Here is a 13,810-nt window from a genome sequence, read left to right on the forward strand (position 1 = left end):
GTCTTTTATTTATTTGTTTATTTTAATTATAAGTATTCTCTTCAGTTCTCGTGGTCGGAAATTATTTATCTTAACAGGAAACGAAACGAAATAACTGGTGTTCGCTATTAGTTTTTTTTTCTATTCTTAAAAAATAACAAGCTTTCGCTTCGTTATCATTTTATTTTGACAGCAGAACCAAATGCGTCCCCTTCAGCAGTGTATCCTACTACAGTCTATATTATAAATATACATTATACCTCTTGACCAATTTTCTCTTCGCTTAAACCTATAGAACAACTGATGTATCTATTACGTAAGTGATATATAATTTAATAGAGATTTCAAACGATTTGTTGTTTTCTTGGAATAACTAACAACTTTCGATGAATTAGAGCCAGCTTTGTAGGTTTACAATTTCTTTCACGGCGAATGCGGGAAAACTCTTTAAACAAAAACTAAATCTTATCACCTTCCTCCAACGCTGACTTAGTCTGTTATTTTGTTAATATATGTTTTACGTCCCACGTTTGTGCCCTTTACCCTAAAGGAGACGATGAGTAATGAATCATGATAATAAAATAAACAGGGAAAGAACATTACGCAACATTCATCTTCTAAGGAGAATTCGAACCCAAGGCACGCCATCCCAATAATTCAGACTACTTAGTTTAATCTAAACTTATTAAACTATATCAATACATACGTCCTTCCCATCCTGTGGGTTTTGCAGGTCGATGTCATTAGCTCCACTCATGGAAGTGACTTCGGCATCGCTGTCGAGAAGAGCAACTCCTGAGTCTCCTGGCGATGGCAGGGAGATCGTGGATGACGTCATTTGCTCCATCACTACTTCCGTTGGTGCTTCTACCAATGCATCGCCACTGTTCGGACTGTACACAGCCACGTCAAGGAAGGGTGCGTTCTGCAATATTATACAAACGTTGAAATAAAATTAGCTATTTTGCTAACAGCAACTATTATGTTGGTACAATAATTAAGTACATAACACACTCCAAGATGCAGTTTGTCAAAGTATTATATTTCTCACTAAGCATAAAGTTAAAGATAGAAACTTTTATGTAAGTCATCGTCTCTAGCTAAAAGAGAGCTTTGGAATATTATTTTATGAAAACTAAGATTTATTTAATTTGGGTTTGGCATCCCTTTCAGCAACGAGGCTATATGGGACGTGAATCAAAACCTACAGCTTAACTAAGAATCGAGCATTAAATTTAAATAGGCACTAAGGTACGTCAAGAGTACGTCTCACCTGCGTTACTACTCCTGTAGATGCCTCCAAAATTTGGATGTTTGTAATACTATAACTTCCTTAGTTTGCAACACTGAATAATAAGTGTGATGATATAAGTTTTTGTTTGATATATAGATTTCAAATATGTAATAACCTGACGTAGTGCCATTTAAAAAAAAATACAGCTTTATGTTGAGTTAGCAACACTGTTAACCTGATAATATTCCGGAATGTGTAAACCATGTCCCCTATCAATATTTGCATGGTGCAAAATTTTATTAGTTATTTAAATTACAAGGGCGCATTAAGATAACTGTTCACCCTATATAATTATGACCTACTAAGTTTTAATATAGTTTCTGAAACTTCCGGTACATCTGGTATTTTTGCTAAAGTTATGAATGGATTCAATATGTGTAATGGATCATCGCATCATACAATCAAAAACTTGGAAGCATCCGTTATTTCGAAGTATCAGTGAAAATGATAAATCAGTTGGTATCTAAGCTATTTTAGTTATTATAAACTATTTATTTTTAAACAATATTTCAGAATACAACTGAAGCCCACTAAATGGTTAGGACAGGAACATTAAATCTAATCTATCTATTCACCTATTTTATTTTCAGGATGCTGCAGGTAAGCTTAACCATGGCTAAAATGATGAAGGCCTGAGATGTGACTGAAAGAGCTGTATATTTATGTAAATAAATAAGCCTCTGAAGGAGGTAAATAATTAGACGCAGGTTTATGTTAGATAAAGGCAAAAGTTTTCATGTAGCTATTCCTTCTCTCTTCTATTGGATCAATCACAGACAAAGTTCAACCTACCAAGTCAAGTGCGAAGCGGATATGTTCCAATCCGGCCAGCAACGAAATCAGCAACTGCATCCGAGTAGCATCCCGCAGGAGGGCTTCCCGGCTGTAATACTGTTGAAGAAGCTTGGAATCCCGAGTGAAACACATCAAGTAGCTCTCGATCGTGCCTTCGTTCAAGGCATGATACAGCCACGCTCTACCTACAAAATAAGCACCAATTTGTTAGTGATTAACTAAAACAAGGACAAACACGATATCATTAAAAATGTTTTCAAAGTAGGATTATAGATACAATGTAAACAGTTGTCCTTCCTTTCAGCCGAAAGATCCAGATATAGAAAAGGACCCCGAAAACTACTAAAAAGGTGCGTGTCTATGCTACATCTATAATCCGTGACTGGAACTTAACACTGGATATGCAAACACGGTGAAATATTGTATCCATTAATAATAATAATAATAATAATAATAATAATAATAATATCGACTTTTATTAATGTAAATATAACTAAGTAACATTATTTGGTGCGCAAGTCTGTTTCTTTCGTCACGACTGAAGATTTAATGAGTTATAGTAAGTTATAAACATTTTAAGATACTGACAATAATTGTTTTATATTTGAATACATAAAATTTCTATAGAACGTTAACTTCGTTTAAAATTGTGTCTGTTATTGGTTGTATCTAAACTAGAGCCAAGTCCTCGGGTAGTAGCGCAGTTTACTCTCAAACACACAGAAATCCCTCTACTCTCAGATCAGCAACAATTTTGAGTTCAAATTAATTCGAGTTCTCTTGGTAACTGCACGTGGACAGACATATATACGACATAAAATATATTACTTTTCTTATGCTTTTAGCAATGGAAGAAACTGCATGATACATCGACTTGCAGTTTAATTTCTTTTCTTTCTGAAAATCTGTATTTCGAATTGACTCTTCTCATATAAAATGATGGAAATCCGTTAACCTGTTACATAATACAAAGATATTAATATAAAAATCTATTAACACGCTATCTTATACAGAAGAAAGATAACTTTCCTTACAATGCATAATATAATCTAACTTAATTAAATTAAAATATTTGAGAGGAAAGTCAAATATTGAGTAGAAAAGAATATTAGTACTAATTGTGCTCATTTAGTAAAATCATTAGGCAAATGTGTGAAATTGGATGGACATTCAAAACACCGTTAAACCCAATGCATTGATACATGAAATAGTTATGTTACTTCGTATGTAAATTCAAAAAGTTTCCACTAATGTTGAATCTTAAAGCTGGAAGATGTGAAAAGTTACTGTATAATATTTCAGTCTATGCAATCTTTGAAAATGAATAATCGCTAACGCATCCGAAATATAGGAAATTATTCCCTCTACTAGAAATATAAAAAGTTAATTTCTCACATGTTAATACGTTCAAGTTTTATCCTGTGATAAAATGTATAATCAGTAGCGTACCCAGGAATTTATTTCGGGGGGGGGGGGTCCAAACTAAATATGAAGGTATTTTATATTAAAATTCCTAAAATTGCCCCTAAAATTAGGCTAAATTTTAAAAAAGTCGAAATTTCGGGGGGGTCCGGACCCCCAGGTCCCCCCTTGCGTACGTCCCTGTGTATAATAATAATAATAATAATAATAATAATAATAATAATAATAATAAAAGAAAAAAGAAACACCTATCACGCTCCTAGACCACACAAGATAGCTCGTTAGCTAGGTTTGGTATAATGAAATTAGATCATAGAAAAATAAAGAAATATATTAAATTTACGCCACTACGTGCAAACTCGAGTCAATTGCTCTGCTAGGATAATGTGCCATTTCTCATAATTTTCATTCCTCGCAAGTGAACAAGACGAGTAAGCAAATACATTTCTGAATATCATTAGGATGGATAACTTATTAACAAACAAAACTATCAGTCACTGTACGTAAACCTTAGACCAACACAGAGCCAGTACCACTCTGGCATTAAATCTAATTGAATGTGACAAAACAACCGAGCCCTTTTAAAATATACCGAACACCAACTTCTATACATCTATATTTGCAAATAAAGCCAGTTGAAAAATTCCTTTTCCATTTCTTACGTTATGTTGGAAGTTTTGTGTTTTCATAAATCACTGTCATTAAATAGCCTTGTTGATTTTTTTTTTTTTTAAATAACAAGCATTATCTTAATTAGCAATGTTTTCAGATATTTACATGTACACTTTTCATCTGAGCAATGAATTCTTATGTAGATAAAATACTTCATTTGATGAAGATTTCATTATTTTCTCTGTAGCCTTCTTTTGTCTATTAAGGATAAATTGTGAATATAGTATATTAATGAAGTTCAATATTCATTACAAGTACGTATAATAAATAGAAAAATAAAACAGATTGAAATGCATTGAAATCTTCGTCCTCTCAGTGAATAATTTCATTTAAAAAATATAAAGACATTATGTTTAGAGCACTGTTAAGACCGAAGGTACTGGCGTGTCCTAATCAAATAAAGGAGAAAAGGAAGATACTGCAACTAAATGCAAAACTACTTGTTTTATTATTTATCGTCTTTGTTAATGAATTATTTGCAAGAAGGGTACTCCTAGGTCGTGGTACTCATGTAGATAATTGCTTTTGAAACATATGAAAAAATGTAGAAAACCTTTTCCGCATTGCCCTGTTCTTAATTGCTTTACGTGCTTTCTCAGAAAATTTAATTCCTCTTAATACGTTAGAACCTTGGGTAACTTGGGAAAGCCTTGTCTTACATTCATAAGTGTCATACTACGTTTTACCTACAACCAGTTTTCCGCGTGTCGTTACATTAAGTAACAAAAGAGAAAATTTAATTCCTCTTAATACGTTAGAACCTTGGGTAACTTGGGAAAGCCTTGTCTTACATTCGTAAGAGTCATACTACGTTTTACCTACAACCAGTTTTCCGCGTGTCGTTACATTAAGTAACAAAAGAGAAAATTTAATTCCTCTTAATACGTTAGAACCTTGGGTAACTTGGGAAAGCCTTGTCTTACATTCATAAGTGTCATACTACGTTTTACCTACAACCAGTTTTCCGCGTGTCGTTACATTAAGTAACAAAAGAGAAAATTTAATTCCTCTTAATACGTTAGAACCTTGGGTAACTTGGGAAAGCCTTGTCTTACATTCATAAGTGTCATACTACGTTTTACCTACAACCAGTTTTCCGCGTGTCGTTACATTAAGTAACAAAAGAGAAAATTTAATTCCTCTTAATACGTTAGAACCTTGGGTAACTTGGGAAAGCCTTGTCTTACATTCATAAGTGTCATACTACGTTTTACCTACAACCAGTTTTCCGCGTGTCGTTACATTAAGTAACAAAAGAGAAAATTTAATTCCTCTTAATACGTTAGAACCTTGGGTAACTTGGGAAAGCCTTGTCTTACATTCATAAGTGTCATACTACGTTTTACCTACAACCAGTTTTCCGCGTGTCGTTACATTAAGTAACAAAAGAGAAAATTTAATTCCTCTTAATACGTTAGAACCTTGGGTAACTTGGGAAAGCCTTGTCTTACATTCGTAAGAGTCATACTACGTTTTACCTACAACCAGTTTTCCGCGTGTCGTTACATTAAGTAACAAAAGAGAAAATTTAATTCCTCTTAATACGTTAGAACCTTGGGTAACTTGGGAAAGCCTTGTCTTACATTCATAAGTGTCATACTACGTTTTACCTACAACCAGTTTTCCGCGTGTCGTTACATTAAGTAACAAAAGAGAAAATTTAATTCCTCTTAATACGTTAGAACCTTGGGTAACTTGGGAAAGCCTTGTCTTACATTCATAAGTGTCATACTACGTTTTACCTACAACCAGTTTTCCGCGTGTCGTTACATTAAGTAACAAAAGAGAAAATTTAATTCCTCTTAATACGTTAGAACCTTGGGTAACTTGGGAAAGCCTTGTCTTACATTCATAAGTGTCATACTACGTTTTACCTACAACCAGTTTTCCGCGTGTCGTTACATTAAGTAACAAAAGAGAAAACTTAATTCCTCTTAATACGTTAGAACCTTGGGTAACTTGGGAAAGCCTTGTCTTACATTCATAAGAGTCATACTACGTTTTACCTACAACCAGTTTGAGACCTAAATTCCCCATTCATTATTCAAAGAGATCGTCCATACGTAATTCTGTATAACGGTTTCACTTGCGCAAGTGTTCATCTTTTCTTTTTTTTCCTTCTGAAATGATATTAACAAATATGTAAAGATCAGTACGACGTATTTTTTATCAGGATTCTTTCGTGAGTGAGGGGGGCGCGGTGGCTCAGTGGTAGAGTGTTCACCTCTGGTGCTTGGGGTCCCGGGTTCGATCCCAGCCCCCGCCAAGTGAACTTTGTGGTGGACAAACACCGTGCTCGTGGGTTTTCTCGGGGTTCTCCCGTTTCCTCCCATTTTCTTCATTCCACCGTTTCACTCATCTCTCATCATTACCGTCTCCTTTAGCCTAACCGGCATAACCGTGGGACGTAAAACTTAAAGATTTCATTTCATTTCTTTCGTGAGTGAGTCGACATACTTATCGCACTTGTGGCCAATTAGTCCCGGTTTCGAGTTCAAATGGAGGACAATTTCTGTAGGATGTAGGCTGAGAAGCGGTTTGGATTCCGCTTTAAGCTTATGTGTCCCTTTTCTGCACAACCCGGTTTGCGTACTAACACCAAAGCGAAGCAAACTGATTTCTGTCCATATGTGATATAAATGTACAGAGCAAATTATTTAAACAAAAAAAAGTTTTTTTTTTTTTGTTTTTTTCAATAAAAAGCATGGTTTTTACCAACCCTGTTTGAAAGAGCGAATTGTGAGCTGTGTTTAGAAGTCTCGTTATTCCTTTCTTATGACTTTAAACGTGTTGTTGCCAAACTGACAATTTTAAGAGCCTTAGAAAAATTCAAGAGCGCAATTATATTTTGGAGATGAGTACAAAAGCACCAAAACAAATGTCTTAGAATACATAATCAAATATATTAAGAAAATATGAAGAAATACATAGCTAAACAAGAAAATAAGTAACAACTAAGTATCAGCAAAACATTTTCCTACCTCTGCCAACGGGCGTGGACACAGACTTCAGTTCTTCTATGAGATGAGTTGTGTCTTTGTGAGTAAATTTCTTAACAAACGACCAGTAGCCTCTGTACAAATGATGTAGACCATGAAGCAATGCATGATCCAGTTGATGGCACAAACCTTGCACAAGCCACGAATTGTTGTACAGCACCTCGGACAGACCATGTCGATGTAACTGCAATTTTCACAGTATAAAAATTCAAGACCAAAGAAGTTCGATCATAATAATATATACACTGTTTATTCCTTCTGCTCTTATCGCTATCATTATCAAGAAAGAGAAATACGGTCTTCATAGTTGTTAAGGTTAAATATAATAGACTGCCAGAGTGATGTGATTTTATTCGCACAAGCAACGAACCTTCACCTTAGTATAGGGTTGTATCTTAAATACACACAATCACGATACCTGCAACAATTTCCTTCATTTGTGTTTAGTGTGGACTATAACACAACAGACACTATATATGCTTCGTACGCTACTTCTATTCCCCTATACTTCCCTCTGACCATTACTATCACTGCTACTGCACTTGCTACAATATTATTCTGACAATATTTAGTATCCTTCCTAAGAATACATTTTCATGGCCAGTCTTGATGTATTGGGTTCCGCAGATGCTTACTTTGTAACTACAACAAATCTAACATCTCATAATTACTAATTTCTCTTTTTTTTCTTTGGCTTTACTCATCTTTCACAGAACCTTTTCCGCCCAATATATTTCGATTCCCCGACATTACTCCTACAATAGTGACAATCCTCTATCGAAACGTACAGTCACTTATGATTCCCACACGGAGAAAGCTGGAATCTCATATCGTCATGGTTTACCGCATGAAAAGTGGACTGCTGGCTGTAGAGATTTCTCGCAGCATAGGTAAGTTAGTAACTCATATTTATGTTACTGAGTTTTGACACTGCATCAATTTCATTAAAACATTGTCCCAACTAGTTTCATGAAAAGTGTGAGTCTGTTACCAATAGTTTGGGATTTTGTTGTCAAAATTTGTTACAAATTCACAAAGTAATATCAAGTTTAACCATAAATCACGATCACTCTTTATCTTCTGTTGTGCTTGTTGAGTCCCTAACGTTTGATGTTATACAAAATAAGCTTACTTAAGACAAAGAGGCTTTATAAACAAAACCGATTGTTGAGCAATATATACATAAGGTATTTATTTTTATTTTCTTTCATTCTTTGGTTTAATGTTTCTGTAAATACATCTTTTGCTGGTATTGTTTAAAGTGTATCATTACAAAAAAAAAAAAAAAAAAAAATGCAATTGATGTAATTGAATAGCCTTTAACTACCACACAGAACAACAGAACAATTCGTAAGGAATTCAAAACTCCTTTGTTACAATGGTATATAGGCCCTACTTTTTGTAAAATGTGTTGGCCTGATAAACAAAGTTATTAAAAAGGAAGAGTTTTATCTTCGAAAAGTTGTCATGGAGTGAATTCGGTCCTCTTACGAATAAGAAACTGAATCTGTTCTTTTCACGAAAGTAAAAAAAAAAAAAAAAAATAAAAAAAAAAAATAAATAAATAATCATTTTGAAATAAACTGTGCGAGCACATCAGGTATCGTTTAAAGGAACCAAGAAATATATCGAAACATGGAGTGGAACTTTAGAAAGGAACAAAGAACGATGGTTATATTCGTTTATTTTACAGTTGAATGTCTCTCTTCAGCACTGAGACTATGAGAGCTGCAACAAAAAATACATTACATCCAGCGGTATTGGAACCCGAGTCTCAGCACCGGAAAGAATAACGTTAATTTATTACGTACAGAATACAGAGCGGAGAGTACTGTAAAAACACTTAAGCGCAGCTTTTTATTATGGGGTTCTTACGAATTAATTTGTAAAAAATATAACAACTTACTGTGTCCTAATTCATTTTAATTGTACTGAACTGTTTCAGCAATCATTGTTGCCTTCGTCAATAGCTCTGAGAAACATAGAAGGGTTTAAGCCACATCATTCCTCAACTGGGAACACGAAGAAGGTGGAAAATTAAGTTGTAACAAGTGAAACAAAACAAACAAACAAACAAAAAAAATAATCATATAAGTCCTCCACAGCTACTGACGAAGGCACCACAAACTGTTAAAAAAGTTCAGTGGAATTAAATCGCATCAGTACGCAGTAAGTTGTTCTATGTTTTATATATTATTTTTTATAACTATGTGTCAAATCAGGTAAATATTCTTCCGAATCAGTTTCCGCATAACTTTAGGAAAACGACTCATGTCCTCTAAACTTCCCGACGTATCAATTTCTCCAAAATCAAATAACTGCATTCATGACTAGCATCTCATTCGGTGCCTAGCCCTAGTGCCGGCAAATCTTTCCTTTGCGTAATTCATTCATTATTTCAATTCAGTGATTTGCTTCAATCCGTTCCGGCTTTTCGAACGAATCAATTCCAGTCGCTATGTCAGAGTGACTCTTGTATAGCAGCGAATAAGAGAGGTCACGTGGTTTTCCTATCAGCTTGTATCTTACAGTATTCGTTGCTCGGGTGGTGTGTGACGTGTGAAACGTGGCGCGGTCGAATGCTGTGTTTCAGATATGAATATATTTAATGGCGTTATTTGATTATTTATTTTTAAGAAATTTCTGTCATTTAGATTTATTTAAATTGTCAAGTGAAGTTTGCAACACGGAAAAGAACTGTTTCAAACTTTGTTCCGGTGTCCGAACAATGAAATTAAGTAAGACTTGTATTTCGTGTGTGAAAGAATACAACTTATTTTCCACTTTTCGTGTTGAAAAACTGAAAGTAACATATATTTATTATAATAGATATTTAAAGCAAGTTTCTGTGAGGAGTGGCACTTTTTTGAGCAATTCAAGGCTGGAAATACGACAAATATTGTTGATTTGTTATATGTTTGTAAGTGGTGTTACGAAATACGAGAAGATTATTAGTAAGCGCTCCTTTACATCAAAGTTAAGTTCAAAATCTGTCTTGCGAGTGGCTGAACTACTGTTTGGAAGCTGTTATAAGACATTTCGTAGGTCAAATTGTAGGATCAGTGTTAACTGTGAAACTTGATGAAGGTCTCTTCGGTCGTAGAAGTACAACTGAATTATATTCACCTATATAATTTTTTAGGTATGTTGTTATTTTTTAATATATTTTTAATTTCTACATAGAGTAGTAGTTGGTATTTGGCGGGTTAGAGAGGGCTTACCCACTCTCAAGTGAATGAAAATTCATGTATTTCACTCGCTTTTACTATCAGAATTCTGACATAATGGTTAGTTTTAGGTTTTTATCAATTTTGTTTTATAACTTGTTATCTGCGAGTAGGATAGTTCCTGATGTAATATTTTTATTTAAATTTTAAACACTGAATATTTGAAATATTGATTAATTTAGGACTATTCTAAGAGTGGAAATTAGAACAGTAATATATTTTTCGTTGCCTCAAAGGACTATGTTTAAAATAATTAGTGAAGATATACAGCAGGAACGACCACGGTATCTAACCCGATTCCATTTCGGAGGAACTGGCTCCTCGGAACATTAAAGGAACTGTTTCGAATAATGTTTTGGAATCGGAATCATTGAACGAATCGAAAACAAATGAATTGCCTAAAAGGAAAACTTGCTCGAAATTGTAACTTTTTTTTTTAGAAAAAATAGCTGGACCCTTTCTGCTAAGCATTGACCTCAGAAAGAAAATGAAATGAAATCTTTAAGTTTTATGTCCCAAAGTTATGCCGGTTAGCTAAAGAAGATGATGATGAGAGATGAGTGAAATGGTGGAATGAAGAAAGTGGGAGAACCCCGAGAAAACCCACGAGCATGGTGTTTGTCCATCACAAAGTCCACGCGGCGCGAGCTGGGACGAACCAGGGACCCCAAGCACCGGAGGTGAACGCTCAACCACTGAGCCGCCGCGCCCCCTGACCTCAGAAAGAATTACAGCAGTAATCACAATGATTTCTAACAGATTCGATTCTTAAGAAACTGGTTCTTCAGAATACTTAGAACTGATACAAAGAATCAAAATATTTTTATTGGGACAGGACTTTTTCTCATATCTCTGCCCAGTTTTGAGTCATGTTTGTGTGGTTATGTATCATAAGTACAACTGGCAAATCAAGAAGCTAAGAATATTAGCAAAACAGCTAATAGATATGGAACCGAACTCCCAAAAGGAAAGTTCGATAGTGTCCTCATTTCAGAAATACTTCAACAAGGGAAACAACAACAGACTTTTATTTAGGGTTAAATTCCAAAGTTGGGCGTCCGTTTCCAGCAATTTTTTTAAAATTTACAGGAAAGATATGGATAATTTGATCGTTTGTGTGCTTGATAATATATAAGAGTCTCAAAAAATATGTTTATTTGTTATATATAAGCGGTTACAAACATGGGACTATACGGCGAGCGGAGGGAACTACTTGGCGCAAGGTAACTGAACAGATGCATTGTGGGAAAGAAACGAGCATTTATGTTATCAACATGGCGAATGTACAAGGGCAATGAACTACTAGTTTTAACATTTGTGAAGGAATACGTTGATTACGAGCAAAATCTTTTAAAAGTTTGTGAAGAGCACGGATTAATGAACCTAATAACAAATTGCAGAAAGTGTGAAAAGGAGATAACAGCGAAAAAACGTGGCGAAAGCGGACGCCCAACTTTGGAATAAATGCCTTTATTTATTTATTTAAGTGGGATAAATGCGCCCTTTTCCGCATTAAAAAAAAAAAAAAAAAAAAAAACTTTCAGGTTAGCCTCTTTGTGACAAACCCTGCATGTAACACCCTTCGGAGTAATTCCGTAATTAAAATTATAACTGATTTCATGGTATATATAAATACTTGTTACACTTTACCTTTGTTGTTGTTTTTATATGCTTCATATTAACAATAAATAAAATTTAAAGAAAGATTTTAATTAACTACGCACCAGCTTAATAGCATTTCCTATTTCTTCAATAATTCTGTCCTTCACAACATGCTTTGAATCTTGATATTCCATTGTTTCACGATATACTTTCCAGTTCTTTCATTCCAGCACTATTTCACTAAATTTTCTAAACTTCGAGGATGTAAACGAATATTGATCATTTATTCAGCTGCCAATAGCAGAAGACATTTTGGTCGGTCTGTCATTCCGAACGATACGAACATCATCTGGTGGTGCTTCTGTAAACTAACTTTATGTAGATGAACGTCTCATAACGTCCCATTCCTTGTATATCCTCTAAAATATTATATCAAGGAGCTCATTCCATAACGATTTTCGCAATTTTTTTTTTTTTTTTTTTTTTTTTTGCGGATTGACAGCAATGCAATTAATATAATAATAATTGTTATGCTGTTTATCGTAAACTAAATCCCAAAGTACGGAAGGAAGTCCCATCGTTTTAAACGTTATTAGAATACTAGTAAACACTTCAGCATATTATGGTACAGGCAAAGTTCATATTCTAATAACCAGCGTCCGAAGTGACCGATGTTTTATTACAATTTTGACTTGACATACCGGCTATCTAAATGTTGAAATGCAGTGAGGGTATGCTGCCTAAAAGATTGCATTTCTATTTACATAATGACTAAAAACCAAGGGAGAGCTTATCTGTAATAACTCGGGGGGGGGGGGCATATAAAGACTTTCATCCCCTCCTACTTTCTAAAAAATCCCCTTATGTTATATTATAGCAATGGTGCCCACCCCCTTTATGTCCATGACGCACCCCCAACTGTAAGATTTACCCTCCTCCCAGCCTGATCGTATAATTATGACAATTCAAATTTAAATGTTATGTACAAACACTTTCTCTTGCCAAATCGCCTGTTCTACTACCCATAATTTTAATACAAAATTCTTCCTGCGAACCACAAACAGCTCTCAGTAAGCAAAATCCAAAGAACACTGACTAAAATTCAGGCACACCTAAAGTATGCCAAAAGTTAAAATAATAATAATAATAATAATAATAATAATAATAATAATAATAATAATAATAATAATAATAATAATAATAATAATAATAATAATTCTAAAACAGTTTCAACCCCATGCCATAGGGGTCGGAGGACCACCGATGGCCAACTAGAGACATCTCGCCAAAAATTGGCGGCCCCACTTCCGTTTTGAAAATTATACCACATACATTCATTCATTCATATTTATTTGCCTGTTCATAGCTTACAAATGAGGACAATCCTCAATTAAGCATTACAGTTGTCAGATATGATTTACATTCTCTATATATTATCAGTAAGATAAGTTTCCACAGAGTAATAGCTTTTTTCTAACAATAATTCTAACAGAGTATTTCTGAATATCCGTTTTTCGTTAATGTTCTTATACTTCGCTGGTAATTTGTTATATAATTTTATACAATTCATATATACAGTTTTGCTAAAATTTGCATAATTCTGTTGGATAATATACATATTACAATTCTGCCTAGTATTGTATGAGTGAATCGTATTAGCTAAAGTAAATAAATCCTTGTGCTCGATTACATACATAATTGTGCGATATATATATAAACTAGGTAATGTCAATAATTTATATTTTTTAAAAATATTTTTACATGAGGATCGTTCAGGCATACTTAACATTATTCTAATAATTTTTTTCTGTATTCGGAAT

The 13,810-nt window shown here is 34.2% G+C and overlaps 1 protein-coding gene across 1 annotated transcript in view; it reads right to left on the minus strand.

Moving 5' to 3' along the window:
• The window catches only part of prd1 (pleckstrin homology domain-containing protein pruning defect 1), a 49,014-nt gene extending 36,675 nt beyond the window's left edge, over nucleotides 1–12,339 (minus strand). The window contains exons 1-4 of the mRNA XM_081737410.1: nucleotides 12,113–12,339; nucleotides 7,144–7,345; nucleotides 2,066–2,253; nucleotides 686–904 (exon numbers count right to left, since the gene is read on the minus strand). Of these exons, the coding sequence (XP_081593536.1) occupies nucleotides 686–904; nucleotides 2,066–2,253; nucleotides 7,144–7,345; nucleotides 12,113–12,184 (681 nt within the window). The 5' untranslated portion in view covers nucleotides 12,185–12,339. The remainder of the gene's footprint in view (nucleotides 1–685; nucleotides 905–2,065; nucleotides 2,254–7,143; nucleotides 7,346–12,112) is intronic.
• Nucleotides 12,340–13,810: the final 1,471 nt, after the last annotated feature.

This window comes from Thermobia domestica, chromosome 13 (assembly GCF_964235325.1).
Source record: "Thermobia domestica chromosome 13, izTheDome1.hap1.1, whole genome shotgun sequence".
Lineage (NCBI taxonomy): Eukaryota > Metazoa > Arthropoda > Insecta > Zygentoma > Lepismatidae > Thermobia > Thermobia domestica.